Raw genomic sequence first — 26,310 nt, forward strand, 5'->3', positions numbered from 1 at the left:
CCCCTCCCGCCCCTGCTCTGCGCAGTTCCCGGGAGCTCATCCCGCTGCTGGCCTCGACCCCGGCGGGCCCCTGGGGGCCGCTCCCGCCTCCAGCACGGCGCCAACCCCACGTGTCCAGTTGACGCGCGTAGACGCGCAGTAAAGGCGTATAAAGGACAGCGGTGGCCGCGCCCCTCGCCGTCGCGGGCACTCTCGACTCCCCTCCAGGTGTCCAGGTCTGCAGTTCCCTCATCTTCAGAGGGTCCTTTTGTCGTGGCGTGGGCCACACAAGCAGGCGGAGGTAAGCCCTGCAGGGCCCTGGTCTCAGGGACAGCCCGACAGGGGCGCCCCCCACCTGAGAAAGGTGGGCGCGAGTCTGCACCCCACACCACCTTTGTGGGTGCAGACCCCGGGCTCGTCTGCGCCTCGCGGGCTAGACCGCGTCTCCCTTCCCCAGAGTCCCTCCTTGTGGGAGGGGCCCTCCTGCGCGCGCGGGGCGAGACCAGCGCAAACCCCGCAACCGGGTTGCCCCCCGCCCCCCCGCGCCCCAGCAACCGTCGCTAAGGGGCGTGGCTCGACCGCGCGGAGCCTAAGGATTCCCGTGGCTCATGAATATTTGCAATTCAGCTGAGGCTCCGCCCCCGTTGCCTTGGCGCCCAGGCCCCTCAACCCCGCGGCCGCAATAACTACCGAGTCGAAGGGAGCGCCCGGCGGAGGAGGGCCCCCGGGGCCTAGGCCGGGGCACGGGGGCTGACCCCCTCAGGTGAGAGCCGAGAGCGCCTTTGGGTCTGGGGCCGCAGGGCCACAGTTTTCCCCGTGCCAAGGGGAGAACGGAGGCCGAGGATGGAGCGGCCACGACAGGGGGTCCCTGTGATGCCCCAGATGTCAAATCTGCTTCCCTGGGTCCCATCCCACAATCCCTGGCTCTGCTGAGGGTCTTGAGGTCACCAGGACAGGAGGAACCACAAACCCTGACCTCAGAAGGGGTGGCAGGTGGAGGGGACCGAGAGAGGCCGTGAGTCCAGCCAGAAGCTGGCATTTGCCTGCGCCATAGAGGGAGAAAGTCCCCCAGGTTTCCAGCTTGGGGCCTCAGGGAGTGGCAGGGCAGGAGGGGATCAAGGCTGTGAACAGAGTGGACAGGTCGAGGCCAGTGAGGGGACAGTGTCTCGAGAGCCTCAGCCTCCTACCCAGGCCCTGCTCATTGGACCGCAGGACCTCTGGCTAAACAAGACCATACCCTGGGCCAGGTCATGGGCAGGACCTCAGGTCAGCTGCTGTCAGGCACAGAGGGAAGAGGGTGGCCCACTGGCTTCCCAAGCTGCAACCTGGCCAGCCCAGACCTTTCCCAGAGCCCCAGGCTGGCATCCCGGCGGGAGGGGCAGCATCTTCCCAGGGGGCCTGGTGCTGGGGTCGTCCTTTGAGACTCGGGGCCTTTCACCAGCTGGAGAAAAGGGGGCAGCAGAGGAACTTTTGGAAAGAAATCCTGGCCAGAAATTTCGTGAATCTCTTCCCTGAGGCTCCTCTGCATGGCTTCACCTCTTTGGGTCTTTGTTGTGTGGTCACTTTTCACACAAGGGCACCTGGTAGCCCAGGCAACTTCTTCCAAGGCCCACCACTCCCTGCCACCCTCTCTGGCAAAGCTCAGCTGACACCCCCCACTGCCCCGGCCAGGGTGGGTGGTTCTAGACACAATGTGGAGGATGAATCGTGACCGCCCACAGGGGCTGATAGACAAAAGCAGTTGTGGGGGGAATGTTTCAGAGCCCTTGCTCTGCACACTGGACATGGCAGGTGAGCCAGGTTCTGCCTGCACAGAACCCACACTGTCTCGGACAAGGCACTCACTCTACTGAGTGAGTCATAAAACACCTAGGGCTGCAGGAGGGACTCAGTCTTATGGGAGTAAGTCCAGGAAGGGGGAAGGGAGCACAGGCGTGGGGGCCAGTGATGCCCTGAGCCTGTGGACGGAAGTAGCCGAGATGGTCCACGCAGCCTTCTGGCTCTATTCACAGAGATGATTCCAGGGTCTGGGGCCGGGTACAGGCAGCTGGGTCTTTAAGGGGCAATGCCAGCTGAGGCTGCTGCAGGTGGGCCCCCTCCTCTGCAGCCTGGGGGGTAACACCGACATGAGCAGGGTCCTTGGGAGACCAGTCCACAGGGGATGGGCCAGAGCAACAGGCTGGGCACCCCTTTTGGAGAGAGTGGAGTTGAGGATGGAGGGAACTGGGGATTTGAATGAAGACTAAGTATCTGCGTTGGAGGGACCCAGAGGGACCCCAGTGTCGGTCATCTACATGGCTGTCTTCCCCCATCAGCCAGGCCAGGATGGTTGAAAGGACCTAAGGGCCAGGGCCCAGGCTGACAGCCCCACTGCTTCTGTGCTTGCTCACTCTGAGCCCTGTGACCTTGGCCCAGCCTGTCCCAGGTCCCTCGAGCACGGTGACCTGACCAGGAAGCCAACTGGACTCTCTCACAGGTGCCGCCTGGGGCCACATGCCACCCTCTTGCCCAGATGTTTGGCCCATGGTGGGAAAAGGCAGCAGCCTCCTGGTGAGGGGGTTTGGTGGGCACAGGGGTGGGGGGCAGTGCCCGAGACCCAGGTCCTGAAGGCCCAGGCTCAGAGACCATTGGTGGAGGACAACACGAGGCCCGAGGCAGAGCTGGCTGCTGCTCCCAGTGGCAGAGGAGCAAACAGGGCCTGGAGGCAGCGGCCCAGGCTCGCGGCCTCCATGGGGCTCCAGAGGGGGAGGCTGGTGCCGGCAGCCCCCAGGACACTGAAGGATGGGCAGAGGCACCAGGAGGATGGCCTGCCCAGGCCGGGGTGTGAGCCCAGGCTGAGGGACAGACCATAAGGGCCCAGGCAGACTCTGACTTCATTGTCGGGCCTTCTCTGGGCCAGAGCGGGGCTCGGGGGGCTTGCTGTGTGTGCAGACCTGTCAGCGGCTCTGCAGGGCCTCGGCTGGGCTGTGGATCAGAGGAGGAGCAGAGGCTGACCGGCTTTGCCCTCTGCCTGCCCCAGCAGGTTGGGTGTGAATGGACCAGGCCTGGGATGGAGCCTGCGGGCCTCGGCCAAGCACAGCCAGCGTCCAAGTGCGGGAGCTGAGCTCGCAGGGCCTGCACAACCCCCAGCCTCGGAGCAAGGCCCCAGGCCACCGTGGGCACGGCCACAGTGGGCAGCTGGCAGAGGAGTGCCTGTCACCCGCCAGGCTGGTGAGTGCGGGGCTGGGCTCGGCTGGCTGCCAGATGCCCTCGGCCCCCTGGACCCCTGCTCCCCGCCGGGGCCTACCCAGAAGTCCCTCGGTGTTCAGGCCAGAAGGGCCCAAGCCAGGCCCTTCCAAGGATTTGCTGTGCATGGGGCTCCAGGGACCCTGAACCAGATAGAAGGGCCCCCGTCCTTGTGGAAGACAGGGTGACAGGCCCCCGGAGCGCACAGCACGCAGACTTCACGAGCTGTGAGCAGAGGAGGCAGCAGGCAGCCGGGGGGCTGCTTCAACGGGGTGTCTCGGTGCCCCGCTGATCCAGCTGTGGAAGCTGTTCTCCCAAACCCGGGGTGCTTATGGAAGTCCGCCCGCCCCCCCCCCCCCCCCCACCCTGAGGCCCCACAGGCTCTGCAGATCCTCTGACTTCGGGCTCTCCCCTGGCGACCCCAGCGCAGCCCTGCCCTCCTGGTAATCGGGCCCCTCCCCTTCCTGGCCACACCCTTCACCTGCCCACGGTTGGCCATGCTGAGGGCTCCTGGGGTCCAGTGCCCCTCCACCCCCACACACACCTGCACCCATGTGAGAGGCAAACGGGAGGGGACCCTTGGCGACCCTGGGGTGACACAACCACCAAAACTCCGCAGAAGGAAGCCTGGGTGCCCCAGGACCCCACCACCTTTCCAACCAACTCGAAGGGCTCACACTGTCTAGACAGGACACTCCTGCGGGCCCCCCACCCCCCGTGGCCCCTGTGTGTCTGCCCTCCAGCCGGGCCTGCAGCACAGCAGCGCCCGAGGTCTGGGTCCAGCATGGACCCGTCATGTCAGGCCGGCTGCCGTACCAGCCCCTGCGCTGGGCGGGTGCCTGGGCCAGGGCCACCCCACCCACCCTGGAACCTGCCCGTCCTCCACCCGGCTTCTGGCTGGGGAGACTCACTGCCTGTGTGAGAGAAGCCTGGACTCCTGGTCTCTGACAGCCATGGGCAACCTCGATCCAGGCCGTGGCCCTCAGCAGGCATGCTTCCTAGCACTTGTATCACTGCCCACCACGCCCAGGCCATCCCACTGGTGGCAGCTGGAGCATTTCTGTCTCTGCAGACTCGATCACTGGAGCCAGGGATCTCAGGCCTTGGTCCTCCTAGAGCCACCCATGGGCAGCAAGTGCCTGGCAACCGGTTTCTCCCTGAGGCCGAATCTCACGGGGTCTTTCTAACTCCAAGCCTTTCTTCATTTTCCTTTTCACTGATTTGTGTTGAGAAGCCATTGTATTTTTCGAGCCACAGGTCTCAGAACTCCTGGGCTCTCCCCATTCCAGCTGAACTTTGCCTCCTGCAGGGACTCATCAAATACAGTGAATCGTGGCCAGTTCACTCTGCCCACATCTTGCTGGGCACCTGTCTACCCACTGTCACAAGTTCACTGTGTGCATATTCTGCCAGCCAGGTTTCTACTGGAAACCCTTTTTACCAAAAAATTGCATCATCACATGATCTGTGTCTCCATCTTTCCAGTTTTAGTAACACTCATGTTAGTAATCCCTCAGCCCCAACCCTGCCACCAGTGCCCAATCCACGTTGCTTCATTGTTTTTGTTATGGCAGCTATTGGAGCTGCATCTAGGTCTCAAGTTTTGTATGAGTCAGCTATTGCTGTAGTGATGCTGCGTAACAAACAGTCCCCAAACTCAGCAGCTTACAGTATAAGCGTACTGTCCACAGGTGTGAGGGAAGCTAGGGCTTGGCGGTGCTCAGTGGGGCTGAGCTTCAGGCCCAGAGCTGCACTGGGGCTGTTCCGTGGGTCTCATTAGGATGAGCCCTCCCCGCCCCACCCAGGGCAGGCGCTTCTCTAGCAATGGCCCCACCAGCCACACAGGGTCACGATCTCCACTCTTGTTACATCACACTTATGGTCCAGCCAGAGCTGATCGTGGCTGGAGTTGACGTGGGTGAGGCAGGGAAACCCCACACCTGCTCCAGCCTTGTAGCCAAAAGCAGGAGTTTCACTGGGAGGGTGGGGTGGAGGGGTTGTGACTACTGTCTAGGTTCCAGGGCTGATGCCCCTGACCCCTGCAGCAGGCCCTGGCCCAGGAGGATGACCTCCAACTGGTGAGCGTGTTGGAGATGTGTGTCAACACCCGTGAGAACAGCCTGGGGAGCTTCGGTGAGAGCCCCTCCCCACACACACCCACCACCATCCCAGCCAGGCTGCACTTGGAGGGTCTGCCTACTCGGACCCTGCCCGACAGCCCTGGTCATTGGACCCCCTCCTCCTCATGGCCCACCCCGCACACCTCTCTCCAGGGACTGAGGACAGAGACTCTGTCAGTGTCCTGTTCTTCGAGGCAGTCCTGACTCAGAGCCCCATCCCAGGGCCCCAGGGTCCCCTGCTCTAGAGCCCAGAATGTGAGCCGATGGAGGTTCTGGCCTGGCTATGCCTGTGGGACCCAGGGGCCAGTCGCAGGAGTGGCCTGGGGGCAAGACCCACGCTCGGTGCGAGGATGCCAGCCAGGACCCCTCCCACCAGAGTCCAGTGCTTCCATGGCCTCCTGTGTGGCCCTGCCCACTCAAGGCACTCTGTACACCCTGGCCTGCCTCGTTCGAGCAGGGCCTCAGGCGTCAGCATGTGGCCCCAAGGCTACCCTGGGCCTCAGCAGCTACAGGCAGCAGGGACCAGGGGCACTGGTGTCGCCAAAGGGTGCCAGGGTGGCAGGGCCGGTGCTGAGCTCTCCCCCTGTGCCCCGCAGGGCTGCACCTGCCCAACCTCAGCCAGCTGAAGCTGAATGGCAGCTGCCTGGGCTCCCTGAGGTGAGTGCCCCAGTGGTCTCGGCCTGGGGGGGCGGGGTGGGGCCGGGCATCCAGCTGTCTCTGGCTCTAACGCCCACCCCTGGTCCCGCTGAGGCTGACGCGCTCTGCCTGGAGACTGCAGGCTGGCTTGGCCTGGTCACCGCAGGTTGCGTAGTCCTCAGAAGTGCCCACTGACCTTCGGCAAAAAAAACCCCACCCGTGAGGCTGGATGGTGCATCACCAACTGGCCTTGGGGTTTGGAGCACTCCCACGCCCCTCACCACCCCTCGGGCCATGTCCCTGCGCTGGGGCATGAGTTGACCCCCATCACCCCTTGTGCTCAGCAAGACGAGCAGAGGGGCACAGCCGCTGCTGACCAGCCGGGCCTCGGGCCCCACGTGAAGCACAAGAACATCTTGATAATTAGTTTAAAAGATGACGTGCAGAATGAAGGACAGAGGAAGATTTTTACTTACTTCGTCAGGCTGGAAAGGATGAAGCTGAAGTAATATCAGAGTTTATTTGCGTGTTTGAGCAAACGGAGTGTTTTATGCAGCTAGACAGCTGTCCTAAGGCAGCAGGAGGCCAACCACAAATCTAGAAAGTTCTCCCAATGTTTTAAATGGGCTGTGAGTGTCCAGTTATTTTCAGGGGAGAAGATGAAGTAACTCATGAGCAACCACCTATCTATACTGCTGGTTATTCATGTAAGGCTCCCCCGTGGCTCAGCTGGTAATCCACCTGCAATGCGGGAGACCTGGGTTCCATCCCTGGGTTGGGATGATGCCCTGGAGAAGGGAAAGGCTACCAACTCCAGGATTCTGGCCTGGAGAATTCCATGGACTATATATAGTCCATGGGGTCTCATGGGGACACAGCTGAGCGACTTTCACTTCACGTTACTTCATTTGTATAAACATCAAAAAGAGTTTGATAAAATAATTGAAAGCCTGAAAGTGAAAGCAAAGAAGGTCAGGGGCCATGTGCCCATTGTGGGCAGGGGCGAGCAGGGAGCCAGGCTCCCAGGGCTCCTGCGTGGCCCCTGCGCCTGCAAGGAAGGGTCTGGAAACCAGACTCTCGGAAATGCCTTTAGTGCATGGTTCAGCCACGTTGTAGGACTTCCCTGGTAGCTCAGCTCGTAAAGAATCTGCCTGCAATGCAGGAGACCCCAGTTCAATTCCTGGGTTGGGAAGATCCCCTGGAGAAGGGAACGGCTACCCACTCCAGTATTCTGGCCTGGAGAGTTCCATGGACTGTATTGAGTCCATGCAAAGAGTTGGACACAACTGAGAGACTTTCACTTCATCTTCAGCCATATTGTGACAAAGACATCAATCCTGTAACTTAACAGAAACAAAAAAATCGTACTTTCTCCATCATTAAGGCTTACACATTAGCTCAAAGAACAATAAAAATATATAGAAAATATATGAAGAATGGAAACTATAAAGAGAAGTGGAAGATATAAAATTAAATATGATGTACCATTTGTAACAAAATATTTGATTTCGAGTAAAAAAACAAGAAAAATCAACTCCAGGAAAAACTGCATCATAAATTTTATGCAAAAATGTGTTCTGTTCCTTAATAACAATAGTGCAAAATGGAAGAAATCTTTAACTTGTTATCAAATCCCAAAACTTGGCCAAACGATATTTGCAAATCTCCATGGTGTGACACTGAACTAATATTTTTAAAAGGAAACTAATTCAACACGACAGTCAAACAGAGTGGTATTACAGCTTAGCTGATACAGGGATGGTCAAGACTTTAGAACCTCAGTGGTGTTACAAGGCTGGGAAATGACTTTGGTGTGATGACTGTCACTTCATCCAAAGCTAAGGGAGAATTCAGCCCCTGAAAGTGTCCTGACATGAGGACTGGTGGGGCTGACTTCTGGGCCAGCCAGCATCCGACACGTGCATCCTTTGCCAGGACTGCTGGGTGGGGAAATCCCAGTAACACAACTAACTTGGGGACTAATACAGTGACCAAAGGGACAGTCTTCACTACCCCTTGTGCTGACTTTTCAGGTGAGTTCTGCCCTCTCCTTGTCTATTTCTGTGGGCTGTTTGTGTAGTCTGGGTGCACTGGAGACTTTGTGACTCTCCACCCTGCCTCCCCTACTAACTCAAGCAGAAACCCCTCATTCTGACTTGTTCTAGCCCATTAGTGCTAGCTGGTGCTAGGGGAGTTTTTTAGGAGATTCGTCCACCTCTTCCCCTCCAAGGTCTTGGAGATAGTCTTCTATTCTCTTCTATTCATTTGTGGTCTCACTTTTTACTTTTGGGTCTTTAATCGTTCTTATCTGCCAGCTTGCCCCCACTCCTGGTGTGAGATGGGGATGCAGTTTTATCCTTCAGCGCGCACGCGGTGGGTCAGCTCCCCAGGCCACGTGGACACGCCGGGAGCTGAGAGCTCTGTCCTCATGGTGTGGCTCTGTGCTTCTGTGCGACACGTGACCCTCATCTGAGTTTTCCTTTTTCCAAGATGACCTAGCTGTTCCTGGACACTTATTCTTGCCTTTGAGTTTTACAATCAGTTTGTTGAGTTTCACACGTCCTAATCCTTCTGGATTTTGGGGGGGAGGGGGGAATTTTTAAAAGTCACATGTTCATTTAATTTTTAAGTTACATACATCGGTGGCATAGCTCTCCATTCATGTGTGCTTTTATGTTTTTAATAGACTTTGTTTTTTTAATTGGAGTATAATTGCTTTACAGTGCTACGTAGTTTCTGCTGCACAACCACACACGCGTGTGCATGCTAAGTCGCCTCAGCCATGTCCAGCTCTTTGTGTTCCCATGGACCATAGCCCACCAGGCTCCTCTGTCCATGAGATTCTCCAGGCAAGAACACTGGAGCGGGTTGCCATGCCTGCCTCCAGGGGAAACTTCCTGACGGAGGGATCGAACCTGTGTCTCCTGCGTGCCGCTCCTGCGTTGCAGGCAGATTCTTTACCACTGAGCCCCCAGGGCAGCCCCTGTATACACATACCTTCTCCCTTTAGAGTTACCCATTGAAGGGATAAACAGTTTCTCACTGCTTAGGCCAGTTGGACAAAGGTTTCTGTAACTTGCAGCTGAAAGCATTCTAACTGATAAACTTTGAAGAAGATGTTTAAAGGCTATTTCTGCCTTGTCAGACCATCACAAAATAGGCAACTTGAACAGCAGAAACTGACTCAGGTGTGGGTGTCATGAGTCAAGGTCAAGGTGTGTCTCCTGAGGCAGAAGGAGAACCTGGCATGCTCCTTGCTCCTGGGGGCTTGCTGGCTATCTTTGGCGTTCCTCACCCCAGTCCCTGCCTTCACCTTGTTTAGCCTAATTCTCCTGGTGTCAGGATCCAAATTTCCCCTTTTTAAAAGGACACCAGTCATATTGGATTAGGGCCCACCTCCTCTCCACTAGGGCTTCCCGGTGGCGCTAGTAGTAAAGAACCCGCCTGCCAAGGCAGGAGACGTTAGAGATGCAGGTTTGATCCCGTGGTCAGGAAAGTCCTCTGGAGGAGGGCCTGGCACCCCAATCCAGTATTCTTGCCTGGAGAATCCCATTGACAGAGGAGCCCCCTGGCTACAGTCCATAGGGTTGCAAAGAGTTGGACACCACTGAAGCAACTTAGCACATATGCTCATATCTCTACTAGTGATATCTGCAGAGACCCAGTTTCAACATCAAGGCACAGTCTGAGGTCCTGCGGGTCAGGATTCAACATACGAATTTGCAGGGACGCAGTTCATCCACAACAGGAAATGTGCCCTTCTGTGTCCGTCAGTTGGTAAGAACAAGGTTCCCAGCGCTCTTCCTGCGTTTCTTTGGCCAGAATTGTGCGATGTGTACACTCTCTTACACTAACCACTCTCCAGGGGATGGAACTGTGATTGCAGTGGGCTAACCAGGACCCCCGCCTGTGCACCCTGCCACTTGGTACAGGGCAGGACACCAGCCTCCTCTGAAGACTGGGCTCCCTGAAACCAGAACTGAATTGCTCCCCTCATATTTATGGTGTTTTGATAATTCGTGGATGAGGTCCTGTTTCTGTTGTATTCTGTTTGGTCTTTGAAAATTTAGAAAAACACTATGCTTATGCTGATTTGGGATAGATTTTTTTAATCTATAAAACAATTGATTTTCATAAATGGGTCTATTACCTCTGGCAATACTGTACCTTTGTTTTGTATTTAAACATTATTGCCAAACTCTCCTGTTAGTTCAAATAATTTGTTAATTCAGTTGGGCTTCTATATGGATGGTCATATTATCAGCAAGTTATGAGCACTGTCTTTCACTCTAATCTCCTTCTCTTTCTTGTCTATGGCTTTGGCCAGGACCTACTAGCCAACATGATGTCAAACAGTGGCAATAATAGTAGCAGGGGTCCTGGGTTTGTTCCTCATCTTAACGGATATGTGTCTGGGTTCTTCTGCATCTGTTGACATGATCATAAAGTGATATTTCTCCTTTAGTCTGCTTGTGTACTAGATTCCATTGACAGATTTTGTAATTCATCCTTACATTCCTGCAGTAACACTACTTGATGAGCTATTTTTAAGTCACTGTAACATTAAAATGTTTACTTCGCAATTTTCACATCTGTCTTTGTCAGTAATAGTCCATTGATGGTCCAATTTGTACTTCTCTGGTCCCGGAATCGAAGATTGACTCAGACCCATGCTTTTACTGTTCTTTTCAATTGCCTAATTTTTCTTTAAAAAAACTTCTGTATAAGAAATTATTCTGGAAGATATTGACTATTCCATAATAGAATGTACTTTAAAACTGATACAAACCTGGGGACTTGGCAGGGGCAAAGAGGAGGGAGGGGTGTTAGTGACCATTTAATTTCTTTAGTAGCTATTAATATACTTTTCTTTCCTTTTTAAAAAAACATTTGTCTATTTGGCTGCCTCGGGCGGCACATGGAGTCTTCGTTGCCACGCGTCGGTTCTCAAGGCGGGGCGTATGGATTCAGTACTTGTGCTGCGTGGCCTTAGTTGCTGTGAAGCAGGTGGGACCTGAGTCTCCTGAGCAGGGGTTGAACCCATGTCTCCTGTATCGCAAGGCGGATTCTTAACCACTGGACTGCCAGGGAATGCCCTAGTTTTCTGTCTTTCAATGCCAGCTCTCTGGGTTTTCAAGAATATTGGTGTACAGGTGGTTCTTAATGGTCTCTTGCTATTTTAAATTGCTGCCAGACCATAATTATTCCTCTTTTTTTTAAGTCCCTGGGGACTTAAAAAATTTGCATGGTCCCTCTGTTTATCCTTGACCAGTCTTGCCAAAGGATTTTCTCTAAGTTTTTAAAGAGTCAGCATTGGGCTCTGTTCATCTTCTCTGATTTTTCTAGTTATTACTAGTTTTATTGATAGCTTTAACAATTTTTTTTAATTGATTAACTTATTTATGACTGCCCTGGGTCTTCCTAACAGTGTGCAGACTTTCTCTAGTTGGCACGAGCAGGAGCTACTCTCTAGGTGCGCAGGCCTTCTCGCCACAGTGGCTTCTTGATGCCCAGCACGGGCTCCTGGGTACATGGGCTTCAGGAGGTGTGGCACGCAGGCCGCAGGCTCAGCAGTTGCGGACAGTGCCAAGGGGGAGTAAGATGTTCAGGCACCTTCACGGAACATTCTGAGAGGCATAGAAGGACACGTGGCCTCTTTGCACCCTCAAAACAAAAAGAGCATCTACGGGAAAAGAGGCGAGAACAGCTACAGGCGCCGAGCAATTAAATGTGTGATGTTGACAGCAACGTGGGAGACAAGGGGGCCTCCCGGAAAGCAGAGGAAAGGTGCAGGTTTGGAAACGGGAGCGAGAAGGGCCGACAACGAGACCACACGGGCGAGGCCGTGCTCCATACGTGATAGCAGAGGACATTAGGAGAGAAAGCACAGACAAATGCATCCCAGGAGCCGACGGAGAGCCCCAGTCCACCCACCCTCGGGGGAGCAGCCACCACGCGGGAGGCGGCACAGACCAGTCCCGGTGGGGAGGGGTTTTCCTGCAGGCAAAGCTGGGCTGGGGAGGAGCTGCAGGGGGAGAATCACCTGCAAGAAAGGCCTGGGGAGAGTGGGAGGGAGGGCCCCTGCCGGCCCCGCTGGGGAGGCCAGGTCCACCACAGTGGGCAGCAGCCGTCAAGCACAAGGGCGACCTGCAGCCAGGCCTGGGACCTCCAGCGGCTGCAGCCAGGAGCGAAGACAGGCAGCTGGGCGCTCTGGAGCTCCTCCTTGGCCTGGAGGCTGCACAAGCCAGTCCCAACGGCCCCTGCATCTGGAGACAGCAGATGTGGGTGGTGGCGCGCACGAAGCATGGCACAGGGCCTGAGTGGTCACCGACACAGCCCTCCACCTGAGGACAGCACTGACCAGCCCCCCTGCCCTCTGCAGGGACCTGGGCACCTCCCTGGGCCACCTGCAGGTGCTCTGGCTGGCTCGCTGCGGCCTGGCTGACCTGGACGGCATCAGCTCCTTTCCTGCCCTGAAGGTGGGTCTGCCCTGCCCTGGGTGGGGGAGGAGAGGGGCAGGGCGCACAGGGGGCAGGAGGTGGGGGGCGGCCCTGGCTGAGTACCCCCTCCCCCGCTGTGCCCCCCAGGAACTCTACCTCTCCTACAACGACATCTGGGACCTGAGCCCGCTGTGCCTGCTAGAGCAGCTGGAGGTGCTGGACCTAGAAGGCAACTGTGTGGAGGACCTGGGGCAGCTGCGTTACTTGCAGCTGTGCCCGCGGCTGGCCACGCTCATCCTGGAGGGCAACCCACTCTGCCTGTGGCCAGGCCCCGGCCCAGCCCACCAGGTGGGCACCACCAGGAGGGAGGCCATCTGTGGTGCCAGCCCCTCAGCCAGCCGGGGGACCGCTTTGCCCGCCTGAACGGGCCAGGTCACAGCAGACCCCGGGGGACCCGCCCAGGGCACATCGGGGCCTCCTCACTGGGAGCTCCTCCTCATATTGCTGGGGGCCCGGCGGCCACCCCCACACCGCCCTGGGCCATGCACGACTGGACTCCGAAGGGTCACACATACCCCGGCCAGGCCCTAGCTCATGTGTGCTCCCGGGAGAGGTCTGTGCACACGCCATGCAGAGCGCAGTCTCCACGTGGAGTCGTGTATGCATACCCCGCAAGCTCCATTCAGAGGTGCCCCTGTGCTGGGGGTCGCACCCCCTCAGCCAGAGCTCCCTCCGCCTGCCCGGCTGCTTCCACCACCCACAGGGCCAAGCTCTGAACTCAGGGCAGTCCTGCAGGCCAGAGGGTAGCCCTGGACCCTGGCAGTGAGCCCACAGAGCGCAATCATATGTGGGCAACAGCCTAGGGTCCCAGCAGTCCCCGAGGTTCCAAAGTGACCCAGGTGGGCCTGGCCCCAGCAACCCCCAGCTCCCCAGTGGGGCTAGGGGAGCAGCTCAGGCCCAGGCTGGCCTGATGGGTCCGCTGGACTCAGGCCCGCCCCCCACCTGCAGGTGCCCCGAGGCTACAACTACAGGGCAGAGGTCAGGAAGCTCATCCCCCAGCTGCAGGTCCTGGACGAGCTGCCCGCTGCGCACACAGGCCTGCCGGCCTCTCGGAAGCTGGACCAGGACTGGCTCCTGGTGAAGGAGGCCATCAAGGAGGGCTGTATCCTAGACAGCCTGCTTCCCAGGCCAGGTACAGGCAGCCACGTCCAAGGGCCTCGGGCTGGGGCCACCCAGCCCGGCCTGCGGACCTCACCTGCAAGCCCCAGGAGGGGCTGCACCCCGGTCCCGCTCGCAGGCTGCCTCCTGTGTCCCTTCTCAGACCTGACCCCTTGTCCCCAGAGCCCTGCACACACACCCCTAGGCCAGGACACCCTCCCTGGGAGCAGCCTTGGTGCAGGCCTCCCCCACTATCTGCAGAGGGAAGGGAGAAACCTGCCACCCCGTGACTCGGGGCCTCAGGCACACTGACACTGGGCAGTGGGCTCCGTGGACGGGGTTCAGCTGGGGGGACTCCTGGCTGACCAACTGGCGTGGGCCTTGGTGACCTCTGATTTTGACTCTTGGGCAGATCGAACCCACGGATCCCCCATGTGGAGCCTGAGCCCTGAGCTGTGCCTGCCTGAGACCCAGCCGCGGGCCCCCAGGCGCTGGCCTCTCTCCCTGCTGGTCCCCGGGGTCCCCCTGCCTGAAGGCCTCCTTCCCAAGGGCCCGGCCCCAGAGGATGACGCCAGCAACCTCACCCATGGTAGGTGACCCGCCTCAGTGTGAAGTTGGCCCTGAAGCCCCTCAGCCCCAAACCAGGCCCAGCCGCACCCTCTTCTCCAGGCGCCGTCCGGGTCCTCTGTGGGAACCCCACCAAAGGCCTGCAGGAGCGTCGGCACCAGTGCCAGGTACAGCCTGCCCCCAAGGTGGGCGGCACTCTGGCCAGGCGGCACCCGTCCCCCCAGCCCCGGCAGGCCGTGCCCTGAACCAGCCCTCTCCCTTCCTAGGCTGGGGTGCACCCAGAGAAGCTGCCGCCTCCCAGGCTGGAAGAGCTGGCCCCCAGGGCCTCCGCCCCAGGGCCTGACCCTGCCAACGATCGTGACCTCCTGGCCTGGGCCGGGCTTCAGGCTTTGAGGGAGCTGCACCTGCGGTGGGTGCCCCCTACCCCCCACCCCAGCCCTGCCACCCTGTGTGCTCTGATCGGGGGGGGCTTGTGGCTGAGACCTGCCTTGGCTGAGTGGTCGCTGGTCCCCGGGTGGCTGGAGAGTCGGGTCACAGGACCCCAAGGCTGGGGGACCAGCCCCAAGTTACACTCCTCTGGGATCTGCTCCAAAGGAGGAGCTGGCTGCAGCCTCCCCCACCCACACCCCAGCCCCCTTCCCAGTAGGTGCCCAGAGTCCTGGGAAGAGAGGGCTGCAGCCCCCTGGGGCCCACAGAGGGGCCCTGAAGAGCAAGAGGACAAGGCTGGGCCCAAGCCTCACTGCAACCCCCCAAGCCTGGCCCCAGGTAGCCTGCCCGACAGAACCAGCGCAGCAGAGCAGCACCGGGCTGAGGCGGGAGGGGCAGGGAGGGCCTCTCCTGGGATTGGAGGCTCCAGTTCCCCTCCCCTGAGCCCCGGGGCCAGGCAGCCGGGTCAGCTGGGAGAGGGAGACGGGAGGCCCTCCCAACAAGGGAGGTACATGGCACAAGACCAGCGAAGGGAGCAGGCCCCCCCTCCCCCAAGGTGGTGGGCAAGAGACCACGGTGGGGGGTAGTGGGTGGCAGCTACTGCCTTTCCTCTGCAGACAAGGCCTGTCCTGGGCTGGGACAGAACTAAGCCAGGCAAGACCCTCCCTCAGGGACACTGGCTTGAGAGTGACCATGGCTGAGCAGAGCCAACACAGGGGCTGTGAGGCAGAGAGAAGGGGCGAGGGGGGCTTCCTGGAGGAAAGGTTTGAACCGAATTGCAGAACAGCTGGGCGGGCAAACCTGGGGAGCGGGCATTTGTAAGCAGGGGCTGCAAGGACCCTGCGGGTTGGTGGGGGGAGTACCAAAGAGGCCAGGATGGAGCAGGGACAGGGGCGAAGCTCTGCATTCGCTGTGCTGCTGCCTGTGCCTGAGGGAGGGGCTGGGGAAGGGGGGCGTGACTCAGCCAGGGACCTCACCACCTGGCTGAGGCCACCGAGATGAGGGCGGAGGAGAGGAGGGAGCGCGGGCAGGCAGCCAGCAGGAGTGGCTGGAGGAGCGACAGCCAGTGAGGGACAGAGAGGTGCTAGGACCTCCTACTTCAGTCAGGGTCCAGGTGGGCACTGGGTGACCATGAACACACCCACCCAGCCTGCCCTCAGGGGGGTGCCAGGGCTTCGCTGCATGGGGGAGGTTTGGGAACGACCCCAGGGCCACCTGCCTGTGAGCGGACACTGTGGCCCTGCCATGCGGCCCGGCCCTGGTGACGCCGGTGGCCCTGTCTGACCTGCTCTCTTTCCTCCTTTCCCAGAGTCTTCCAGGACCTCGGGGTACAACCTGATTCCCTGTCCCCCCAAGTCCTTCATGCCAGACCGGGGCCGAAGCTCCTGGGGGTCTGCAGATCTGCAGTTCCGGGGGCGTAGGCTCAGAACCCTGGGTAGTTTGGGGCCTGGCCTGGGTCAGGGGCTGGCTCCAGTGACTGCTCTGAGAGCCCGAGAAGTGACCTCGGGCCCCAGCCCTCGAGCAGAGGGATGTCCAGGCCCAAAGCCAGCCCCAGACTCAGCAGCCAGACCCGCAGCCTCTGGTGCATGCCGCACCTGACACTCACCACCCCAGCCCGACCCCACCCTCGTATACACCCCTACCCACTGCCAGGCCGGCCTGGCGGGTGGCCAAGGCAGGGCAATTGTTGGAGGCCCAGCGTGCACTCCGGCCTCATAGAATCCAGAGCACCTGGGCCAGCGTGCTAGGGGGGGAGAAGTGGCACAGGAGAGGACCCTCTTGGTGGAGGGAAGTCAGGAGCTGGGACCACCAACGGTGGAGAGGTAGAGCCCAGGATAGAATGCACAAGTCCCCACCACTGGCCCAGCCACCCACCTCTTCCGTGAGGCCTGGCCTTCCCTGAGGAGCAGGCTTGGGAAAGAGCAGGTTGGGCCCTGGCCAAGGTGGGTGGAACTGGGCCCTGGCCAGCCCTTGGCCAGCCCTCCAGCCACCCAGGGCTCTGAGCCACCCTTGGGCTGCTGCGGTCCCAAGTAGAAGCACTTGCCGTCGGCCAACCCTGGTGGACCGGTGGGGTTCCCCGCCTGGGGATGGGAGGACCAGCTCCCTCCTCTTGGGGCTGGATACCCAGAAACCAAACGAATCATTTTCGACTCTCAGGTGTATAGAAATGCGGTTTACTTGGTAGGCGGCGTTAGTTCAATAAATTATGCAGCCAGCGCCGTCTGCCTCCCGTGCTTTCTCCCTGCCCCACCGCAACAGTCGTGGATACGCAGGGGCGCAGCCGTCGGTACCGCCGCCCGGCCCGGCCCTACAGCGGCCAGCTACTGTCCGCGGTGATGGGCGGGCAGCTGAGGAAGCGGAAGCCGAACCTGCTCTCAGCCGTGCTCTGCACCGACAGCGTCACCATGGGACAGCCGTGGTCCACCCTCTTCCGGCACACCTGGGGGGGGCGGAGCCCGAGAGGCGGGGTCTGAGGGCGGGGCCTGAGGGCAGGGCAGGGCCTGAGGGCGGGTCGGGTCCTGAGGGTGGGGCGGGGGTCTGGTGGAGGGGCGTGGCCTGAGGATGGGGCGGGGCCTGTTGAAGGGCGGGGCCCGGTAGAGGGGGCAGGTCTGTGGGCGTGGTCTGATGGCGGGGCGGGGCGGGGCGGGGCGGGGCGGGGCGGGGCGGGGCGGGGCACGGCACAGCACTCACCCGGACTTTGTGCTCCTTCCTACCCTGGCAGTCCTGGAGGCCCACCCCGACCTCTGCTCGGGAAGAGAATGGGTGGGGTCAGCCGGGCGCCCCCTCTTTGCCGGCTCCACGTTTCTCCCAGCTGCTCACTCACCGGGGATGGGGATGGCGGGCAAGAGCTCTGGGTGGGTCTGGGCCGCGTCCTTGGGCCATACTGGCGCCTCCCGCTGGCGGAGGAGCTTGGTGGTACTCAGGGGGGGCAACCGGACCCGCGGCCTGGGGAGGTGGGGAGGGATCGTGAGAGACAGCCTGCCAGCGGGAAGGGGTGGTCCTGGGGCAGACGCGGCCTGGGGAGGTGGAAGACCTGAGAGGAGTCCAGAACAGACGAAAGGGTGGGACCTGGGGAGGGGGAGTGCAGTCCTAGCAGGGAGTCTGGGGTCTTTGCCAAGTCCGGGCCTGGGGAGAAAGCAGGCACTGAGGGACTCGCGGTCCCCACCCCGGCCTCCGGCGCCCAGCCCGGGCCTCCCGCACCCGACCCTTGCGCGGGGGTCGAGGCTGGGGCTGATGCTCCGCAAGGTCAGCTCCGGGCCGGGCCTCTGAGAGCGGGAAACTGTCGATGGACAAGTCGGTGTTGTCTGCGAAGATCCTGGACACTGGGGTCACGCAGTGTGGGGACTGGTGCTCGCTGAGGACCTAAGAGGCCGTGGGAAACACAGAAGTCACCCCTACTCCACAAAGCCGGCCCGTCCCCCCACCCTCGCTGGGACCCGCTCTGACCTCGCCTTGGGGATTCAGGAGGAGGGTGGCACAGCCTCGGCTGGAGTGGAAGTGGACGGGCTCCTGGCCCGAGGAAGAGGGCTGCTGCCGCCTGGTGCTGCAGGGCCCCTCGCCCCACACCTGGGAAGAGCGGGGGGCGGGGCACCGGGTTAAGGGGGGCCGCCGGAGGGCTGGGCTTCGAGGGGCGCGGGCAGCGGGGCGCACCGTGATGTGGTGCCGCGGAGCCAGCAGGGTGCTGGGTGGGAAGCGGTACATGCACACAGGGAAGTCGAGCACCAGCTGCTGCAGCACGAAGCCGCCCAGGTCCACCGTCTCCTCCAGCGACTGGTTGAGGATGCGCACGAACCTCTGGCGGCGGCTAACCGCCACGATCTTCAGGCAGGCGCTCGAGGGACTGGGGCTGGAGCGCAGGCAGGGACGCTGTGCCAAGTCAGTGGGGTCCCTCCCGCCACGGTCCCACTAGGAGACCTGACCCTGCAGTCCCAGCTGGGTCTCCGCCTCACCTTGGACAGCGCCCGGAAGGCCAGAGATGGGAATCCACCCCAGACTCAGGCTTCTGGCCATTCTTGCCCTGCTTGTCTGAGCGGGTTTTCTGGAGATGCAGGGAGAGGCAGACTGCCTGGGAGGGGGACCCCAATTTGGAGGGTCCAGGGTCCACCGAGGACATCTCCTGTGAGGCCGGATCCGGCCCGCAGTACCCTGGAGGTCCATGTGGGGGAGGAGCAGCAGCAAAGGTCAGATTCGAGCAGGAGGGACAGTGGGCCCCAGTACCTGGGGAAGCAGAGGAGTGCTGCACAGTACTTGGTGGGGGGTGGGGCGGCAAGTGAATTCAAGCCAGAGCACAAAGGCAGCAGCAGGAGTCCTCCAAGCCCACCCTAACCCCTAGGGACAGGGTTGGAGAGGCCCCTGCTGCCTCAACCTGGGAAACTGTGAAAATGGGGAGGTTAGGGGGATGTCCTTCGGGGCTTGGGGCAGAGATCATAGTCCTGCAGGTGTGGGAGGGGGAAGAAACCAGGGGAGACCCGCCCCGCTCCACCTTCGAATGTTGCCTGACTGTCCCTGCAGAGGCTCTGTGCCCGTGCCTCCACCTGCTTGGCAGTGCGGCCAGGCACTGGGGGACGGGCCCCTGTCACTTTATGCACACGATTATGCGCCACCAGCTGGCTGTTGCTGGACTCGGAGTCAGCGCCCCCGGAGCTGCTGGTGCCCACCAAGGGCAGGGAGCTCCACTCGACACTCTTGAGATTGTACTCCTGGTGCCTACAGCACAGCTCTGAGCTCCACTGGTCAGGCGGTGAGGCTGTTGGGAGCTGCGGGGTCCGGGGGTGCCTGCAGGTCATGACCAACTTGCTGCCCAGGGCTCTGGCTCCTGGACCCCAGCCCTGCCCCCATCTGACCTCCATCAGATGGGAGCAGGGCACACCGAGTTGTGGCCCCAGTCCCTAGGACCCCACCTGGGCAAAGGGCTCATGGGTAGACAGAGATGGCCCCAGAACGATTTCCCTTCATCCCTGACTACAAGCTGCAGGTCAGAGAACTGATGCTCAGAAGGTTTAAATGACCTGTCCATGGACACTAAAGGGTGGAACCTGGACTTTGGTTCACCCCAGCCAAGGCAGGCCCTCCCCTCCTCTCCCTCTCCCCTGCAGAGTCCCCATCCAGTGCATTTACTTTTGATCTGAGTTGGACTCGAGGTTGGTGAAGAGGTTAGGGTACCGGTGGGCAATGCTGTTCCAGTCCACATCCTCCAGCCGGAAACCCTGGCCAGGGAGCAACAGGCAGGTGACCTGACCCTCCTGCAGGACTGCAGATCCAAGAACATACCTGGAGGGCCTCATTTACCTCCCCAGCAGTGGCCTGATCGTTCTCAGAGAAGTCACTGAGGTCCATCAGGGTCTCTGCCGTCACCACCTGCAAAGGGGACAGGAGGCCAGCAGGCAGGGGCTGCGGGGGGAGCACACCCCTCTGCCCAAGGCCACGCTGCCCTCTAGCCCCCCCAGCACCTGAGGCACACACTTGCTAAGAGCCAGGTGGGAGGGGCCACAGGCTTGGTTGCTCATCCCTGGTCCAGGGGGCAGGCCTCCAGGGAGGCCAAGGCCCCTGAGTGGAAGCACCAGTCTGAAGGGGACAGCCAGCTGACCAAGGAGGGTGGGCTGGGGGGCCACCCGTAGCCAGGCTCACCTCCACGCTGCCCGTGGAAGACCGCAGCATGCGGCCCACCCAGGAGGAGCGGGCCAGCTGCAGGAGGCAGGACTTCTGGAAGGCCTGCAGCTCGGCCTCCAGCTGCTGCAGCGCATCCCCTGTCTGCTGCAGCCGCTCCTCCAGGCGCTCCTTCTCCTGCACCGGCGGGTCGGCAGTGGGCGGGGCATTCCACAGACCCCGCCCCCGGCCCACCCCACCCTGGCTTGGGCCTCACCCCCCACCCACCTCCACCCCATCCCCGCCCCGATCCCTTTTGCCCCTCACCAGTTGGGCCTTTTCCTTCTGCGCTTTCAACTCCAAAGTCAGCTTTTGGACCTGGTTTTGCAGGAACTTATCCTGACTTCTCAAGCTCCTGGGGGAGGGATAATCTCAGCAGCCCCACCTCTGGGTCCGCAGCCTCTTCACTCATTAGGGTGCCAGGGTCAGGCAGGCGGGTCAGGCCCTGAAGAGGTCTGGGTTGGAGGCGGGGTCTAGGCTGGGTTCAACACCCATCAACATGCTCGGGGGCTAGGGTCTGGGTGGTTTACAGTGTATTAACTTCTTTAGGGTTAGGGCCAGCCGGGGACTGAGTGGTGGGGACCAGTGCACACCACTGACCTCTCGGCCGGAAGCCCAGCCACCTCCTGCAGGATGCGGCAGTGCCGGGCTTCATGCTGATTCTGGATGGCCCACCGCAGGGCCTGGATCTCCAACTCCCTCTGCCCCCAGAGCAGCTGTAGGGTGCGGGGGTCCAGGGACTCCAAGGCCGACCTGAAACACCAGCCCCCCACGCTGCTTGGTCAGGCCCTGCTGTCTGGCTGGCCTGGCCCAAGTAGCTGACCTCACCCCTCTCCTCCTTACTGCAGGTTGATGGAGGAGACTATCCTGGTGGAGCTGGGCTTGGCGTTCTGAGGGCGTGTGGGAGCCACCAGGTCTGCAGCGGCACCCGCTGGAGGCCCCACATGGCCACTCACTGGTTCTCGGTCCACCAGGGACGCGAGAGCCTCTTCCTCAGCGTCTTCAGCCTCTTGACAAGACTTGGGGGCCATTCTTGATGTTGCTGGGGGTGCTGGGAGGAGGGGTGGTGGGGCTACGCTAGGTCTGGTGTGTGTGCAGTCTGCAGGGCTCTCCTTACATGGCCAAGCTTGTGTATGACAGCCCCAGATGGTACTGCTGGTTCATGGGGTGTCACTCTCCAAGAAGGGGTGTGTGTGTGTGTGTGTGTGTGTGTGTGTGAATGTGCGTGTGTGTCTGCCCCACTGAATGGCACACTACCAGTCACCCGAGTGTCTACACCCACGCGTTTCTGAGCAGGGCGGGGCAGCAGGGCACCCCCACCCCGGCACATCTTTGGGTGCTCAGCCATCCCCTGTCGTCTCCTCCCTGTCACCTTTGCCTCCAGGACCTGAACACCTGTCCCCCAGCCTAGAGAATGGGTCCCCAAAGGTGCTGGTCCTTCACTGGTGCGATCTCTGTCCCCTCAGAGCCAGGGTCCTCCCCAACACTCACCTGAGGCCTGAAGTACAGGCAGGCCTATGGAGAGAAAGGCTCTACAGGGTTGCCATGGATACTAGCAGCCAGAGGGGAGGGGCTGTTTGTTACCAGGAGCTTCCAGGGAGACCTAGACCAGGGCCCAGGTGAACCCTGGCCCCGTCCTTGTCCAGCCTGAAGGAGAAGTTGTGAGGGGCTGACCTGTGGCTCAGCTAACCTCAGTAGACCCAGGGGACACAGAGTGACCCACAGGGCCTGCCACCATCACCTGCTCAGCTCAACAGCCCCGACCAACCCTGGGGAGGCTCCTGTGGGCACTCCCTGGCTGACTATGGCGGTCACTGGGTGTTGGGGGCACTGCTGCGCTGTAAGTGTATCCACAGGCCAGAAGGATGGCTGTGCTAAGCATGTGACCTCACTGGGGCCCGGCTATCTGGGGAAAGGGAAGAGAGGGAGGGGACAGCCCTGAGAACCTGGGAGAGCGGCTTTCTGAGCTCTGACCAGCAGCGGGCCCCCTTCCGTGCCTTCCCCATCTCCTTTGCTGAACTGACTGCTGCCCTTTTACCTAACCCCTAGTACAGAAGCCTCCCTCCTGGCATCCACCCACAGCTCGAGAGCCCTGTAAGGAGCCTCGGGGCATGAATAATGACAACAATAGTTCTCACTGAACACAGAGTTCCAGAGAATAGCAAGGAGAGGTAAGAAGGCTTTCTTAAAGAAATACTGCAAAGAAATAGTGGAAAATAATAGAATGGGGAAGACTACATATCTCTTCAAGAAAATTGGAGATACCAGGGGAATATTTCATGTGAAGATGGTCATGCTAAATGACAGAAACAGTAAGGACCTAACAGAAGCTGAAGAGATTAAGAACAGGTGGCAAGAAAACACAGAAGTACTATACAAAAAGAGATCTTAATGACCTGGATACCCACGATGGTGTGATCACTCACCTAGAGCCAGACATCCTGGAGTGTGAAATCAAGTGGGCCTTAGGAAGCATCACTATGAACAAAGCTAGTAGAGTTGATGGGATTCCAGCTGAGCTATTTAAAAATCTTAAAAGATGATGCTCTTAAAGTGGTGTATTCAACATGCCAGCAAATTTGGAAAACTCAGTTGTAGGCCACAGGACTAGAAAAGGTCAGTTTTCATTCCAATCCCAAAGAAGGGCAATGCCAAAAAATGTTCAAACTACCACACAATTGCATTCATTTCACATGCTATCAAGGTTATATTCAAAATTCTTCAAGCTAGGCTTCAATAGTATGTGAATGGAGAACTGATGTTCAAGCTGGATTTAGAAAAGGCAGAGGAACCAGAGATCAAATTACCAATACTCATTGGATCATAGAAAAAGCAAGAGAATTCCAGAAAAACATTTACTTCTGCTTCATTGACTATGCTAAAGCATTTGACTGTGTGGATCACAAAAAACTGTGGAAAATTCTTCAAGAGATGGGAATACCAGACCACCTCACCTGTCTCCTGAGAAATCTGTATGCAGGTCAAGAAGCAACAGTTAGAACCAGACATGGAATAATGGGCTGGTTCCAAATTGGGAAAGGAATACGTCAAGGCTGTATTTTGGCACCCTGTTTGTTTAACTTCTGTGCAGAGTACATCATGTGAAATGCTGGGCTGGAGAAATCACAAGCTGAAATCAAAATTGCTGGGAGAAATTTCAACAACCTCAGATATACAGAAGGAGAAGGCAATGGTGACCCACTCTAGTACTCTTGCCTGGTAAACCCCATGGACGGAGGAGTCTGGTAGGCTGCAGTCCATGCGGTCTCAAAGAGTTGGATACGACTGAGTGACTTCACTTTCACTTTTCACTTTCATGTGTTGGAGAAGGAAATGGCAACCCACTCCAGTGTTCTTGCCTGGAGAATCCCAGGGACGGAGGAGCCTGGTACGTTGCCGTCTATGGGGTCACACAGAGTTGCACACGACCGAAGTGACTTAGCAGCAGCAGCAGCAGATATACAGATGATACCGCTCTAATGGCAGAAAGCAAAGACAAACTAAAGAGCCTCTTGATAGGGTGAAAGAGGAGAGTGAAAATGCTGCTTTGAAACTCAACATTCAAAAAAATTAAGATCATGGCATCCAGCATATTAAACAGAGACATCACATTGCTCACAGAAGTCCATATAGTTGGAGCTATGTTTTTTTCATATGGTTTTCCATATACAACCATATGGTTGTGTGGATCACAACAAACTGTGGAAAATTCTTCAAGAGATGGGAATACCAGTCCACCTTACTTCCTCCTGAGAAATCTGTGTGCAGGTCAATAAGCAACAGTAAGAACCAGACATGGAACAACATATTGGTTCCAAATTGGCAAGACAGTACTTCGAGGCTGTATATTGTCACCCTGCTTATTTAACTTATATGCAGAGAACATTGTTCAAAATTCCAGGCTGGCTGAAGCACAAGCTGGAATCAAGATTGCCGGGAGAAATATCAATAACCTCAGATATGCAGATAACACTACTCTTATGGTAGAAATCGAAGAAGAACTAAAGAGCCTCTTGATGAAGTATAAGAGGAGAGTGAAAAAGCTGGCTTAAAACTCAACATTACAAAAACTAAGACCATGGCATCCAGTCCCATCACTTCATGGCAAATAGATGGGAAAACAATGGAAACAATGAGAGACTTTATTTTCTTAGGGTCCAAAATCACTGCAGATGGTGACTGCAGCCATGAAAGTAAAAGACACCTGCTCCTTGGAAGAAAAGCTATGACCAACCTAGATAGTATATTAAAAAGCAGAGACATTACTTTGCCAACAAACGTCCATCTAGTCAAAGTCATGGTTTTTCCAGTAGTCATGTATGGATGTTAGAGTTGGACTATAAAGAAAGCTGAGCGCCAGAGAATTGATGCTTTTGAACTGCGGTGTTGGAGAAGACTCTTGAGAGTTCCTTGGACTGCAAGGAGATCCAACCAGTCAATCCTAAAGGAAATCAGTCCTGAATGTTCATTGGAAGGACTGATGCTGAAGCTGAAGCTCCAATACTTTGGCCACCTGATGTGAAGAACTGACTCATTGGAAAGAACCTGATGCTGGGAAAGATTGAAGGCAGGAGAAGGGGATGGCAGAGGAGGAGATGGTAGGATGGCATCACCGACTCAATGGACATGAGTTTGAGCAAGCTCTGGGAGTTGGTGAGGGACAGGGAAGCCTGGTATGCTGCAGTCCATGGGGTCGCAAAGAGTCGGTTCAGAGCAACTGAACTGAACTGAACTGATGGTTTTTCCAGTAGTTATGTGTGGATATGAGAGTTGGACCAAGAAGAATGCTGAGAGCCTTCAGCTGAGCAGAATTGATGCTTTCAAATGTTTGTGCTAGAGAAGAAAGTGAAAGTGAAATCGCTCAGTCCTTTCTGACTCTTTGCGACCCATAGACTGTAGCCCACCAGGTTCCTCTCTCCATGGAATTTTCCAGTCAAGAGTACTGGAGTGGGTTGCCATGTCCTTCTCCAGGGGATCTTCCCAACCCAGGGATTGAACCCAGGTCTCCCACATTGCTGGCAGATGCTTAGAAAGTATATTAATCCTGAATATTCCCTGGAAAGACTGATGCTCAAGCTGAAGTTCCAATACTTTGGCCACCTGATGTGAAGAGCCAACTCATTGGAAAAGGCCCTGGTTCTGGGACAAATTGAAAGCAAAAGGACAAGGGGGTGACAGAGGATGAGGTGGTTGGATGGCATCGCCGACTCTATGGACATGAATTTGAACAAAGTTGGGGGAATAGTGGAGGACAGAGGAGCCCGACATACTACAGTCTATGGGGATCACAAAGAGTCAGATACGACTTAGGGGCTGAACAATAACAAATAGTTCCCTTGTCCCTGGACCTGGACAAAAGTGAGCCCCAGACCTGACCCATAAGACCACGCCCTCTACTTTTTGCCCCACCCCCACCCACCTTCATTCCCTCACCATGCATTCATTCAGACTTTCGGCTTTTGCTCCTGCAGGGCTTGTGGTGGGCAGGAAGAAGAAACCCCGCTCTGGGTCAGTCAGACTTGGGCAGTGCAGGTTCTAGACGTCCTTGCTGCTGATCCACACAGACAGCGCTGAGACTATGAGGGGCTCCGGCTGCCGCGCCGGCCTGGGGTCTCCGGGCAGAATAGCAGGACTCGCCTGGCGGAGGAGTGTGTTTACAGCTCGGGCCAGCCTTGGGCCCCACTGAGCCTCAGACAAAGAGCCCAGGGCCTTTGTCCCAGGCAACCTCTCGGCGGCCCCCTCCCCCATCAGGATTGTCAGCCTGGCAGCAGCCGGAGAGGACCAGTGGCCAACCAGCTCCACTCCCTCCCGCCTTCAGCCCCCGACCCCGTGAGTCCCATCGCGTCCCAGGCGAGGGGAGGGGAGGTGTCAGCCCCGCTGCCCTCCTGGGTGCAGGCCGGGCTCGCGGGGTCCCGGGCAGGCGCCCCCTCCCTTAGGCGGGAGACTCATCAGACGCTGCGGCTTCTGCGAAAGTCAGCCAGGAAGCGCGGCCAGGCACCTGGCCCACGCGCCGCCTGCGCCGCGGAAGGCAGCGCTCTTCCGCGCGGTGAGCGGGTTCGGGGCGCGCGTGGACCGAGACGCTCTCGGCCCCCGGCGCGGCCGAGCCCCGCCCA

General features: G+C 58.5%; 2 protein-coding genes across 8 annotated transcripts; one reads left to right on the plus strand and one right to left on the minus strand.

Annotated features, from left to right (window-relative positions):
- The first annotated feature begins 17 nt into the window (after positions 1 to 17).
- Positions 18 to 16,768, plus strand: LRRC56 (leucine rich repeat containing 56). 7 transcript variants are annotated; one of them, XM_061160437.1, is made up of 13 exons: positions 18 to 280; positions 2,999 to 3,189; positions 5,250 to 5,337; positions 5,921 to 5,981; positions 9,606 to 9,737; positions 12,343 to 12,439; positions 12,548 to 12,748; positions 13,409 to 13,592; positions 13,971 to 14,147; positions 14,228 to 14,292; positions 14,392 to 14,534; positions 14,757 to 14,890; positions 15,861 to 16,768. In XM_061160437.1, exons 2-13 carry the CDS (start codon positions 3,013 to 3,015, stop codon positions 16,148 to 16,150), a joined length of 1,749 nt encoding a protein of 582 aa, XP_061016420.1. In that variant the 5' UTR covers positions 18 to 280; positions 2,999 to 3,012; the 3' UTR covers positions 16,151 to 16,768. The 7 variants fall into 7 exon arrangements, with proteins under 7 accessions (XP_061016420.1, XP_061016412.1, XP_061016430.1 ...); XM_061160429.1 differs by having other exon boundaries at positions 3,002 to 3,189; XM_061160447.1 differs by having other exon boundaries at positions 3,002 to 3,189; positions 5,253 to 5,337.
- Positions 16,764 to 26,250, minus strand: LMNTD2 (lamin tail domain containing 2). Its single transcript, XM_061160416.1, has 15 exons — positions 25,631 to 26,250; positions 21,041 to 21,844; positions 20,798 to 20,950; positions 20,465 to 20,552; positions 20,180 to 20,335; positions 19,841 to 19,909; positions 19,670 to 19,758; positions 19,035 to 19,327; positions 18,502 to 18,697; positions 18,203 to 18,398; positions 17,999 to 18,118; positions 17,718 to 17,914; positions 17,376 to 17,497; positions 17,243 to 17,295; positions 16,764 to 16,991 (listed from the first exon to the last, which is right to left on the minus strand). Exons 2-15 carry the CDS (start codon positions 21,226 to 21,228, stop codon positions 16,860 to 16,862), a joined length of 2,052 nt encoding a protein of 683 aa, XP_061016399.1. The 5' UTR covers positions 21,229 to 21,844; positions 25,631 to 26,250; the 3' UTR covers positions 16,764 to 16,859.
- Positions 26,251 to 26,310: the final 60 nt, after the last annotated feature.

This window comes from Dama dama, chromosome 2, assembly GCF_033118175.1.
Source record: "Dama dama isolate Ldn47 chromosome 2, ASM3311817v1, whole genome shotgun sequence".
Lineage (NCBI taxonomy): Eukaryota > Metazoa > Chordata > Mammalia > Artiodactyla > Cervidae > Dama > Dama dama.